This window comes from Plasmodium reichenowi (assembly GCF_001601855.1).
Source record: "Plasmodium reichenowi strain SY57 chromosome Unknown, whole genome shotgun sequence".
Taxonomy (NCBI): domain Eukaryota; phylum Apicomplexa; class Aconoidasida; order Haemosporida; family Plasmodiidae; genus Plasmodium; species Plasmodium reichenowi.
In genome coordinates, this window is record NW_017962312.1 from 1 (window position 1) to 398 (window position 398).

General features: G+C 23.1%; 1 protein-coding gene across 1 annotated transcript; it reads left to right on the forward strand.

Annotated features, from left to right (window-relative positions):
• Positions 1–398, forward strand: PRSY57_0012900 (exported protein (PHISTc); the record flags this gene model as incomplete). Its single annotated transcript, XM_020114210.1, has 1 exon — positions 1–398. A coding segment is annotated over one exon (398 nt), but the record flags the coding sequence as incomplete, so codon positions are not given.

Genomic DNA, 398 nt, shown 5'->3' on the forward strand with positions numbered 1-398 from the left:
ATTCAAATAACATAATAAACGAAGAGGAATTAGATCTTATTGAATTAATACAAAATGAAATGGATTCTAATTCATATAATGTATTAACAGAAGAAGATGTACAAAATAATAATTCGTCATATAATAATGAAGAACTTAATAATAATAATATTAGTTCAACAAGTGAGAATAATGTTAATACGTATGAATTACCTAATGAAGAATTACATAATAATTCTGATAGATTAAATGGTGCAGATGTAGTAAATATGAACTTATATTTTAATGGAGATATGTATAGTTCACTTGGGAATTTAGAAGAAACGATAGAAACAATAAATGAAGAACATCAAGATAACGAAGATGATGAAGAAGAATTTGAAAAGATGTTAAATGAATTAAAAAATAATGGATCACTT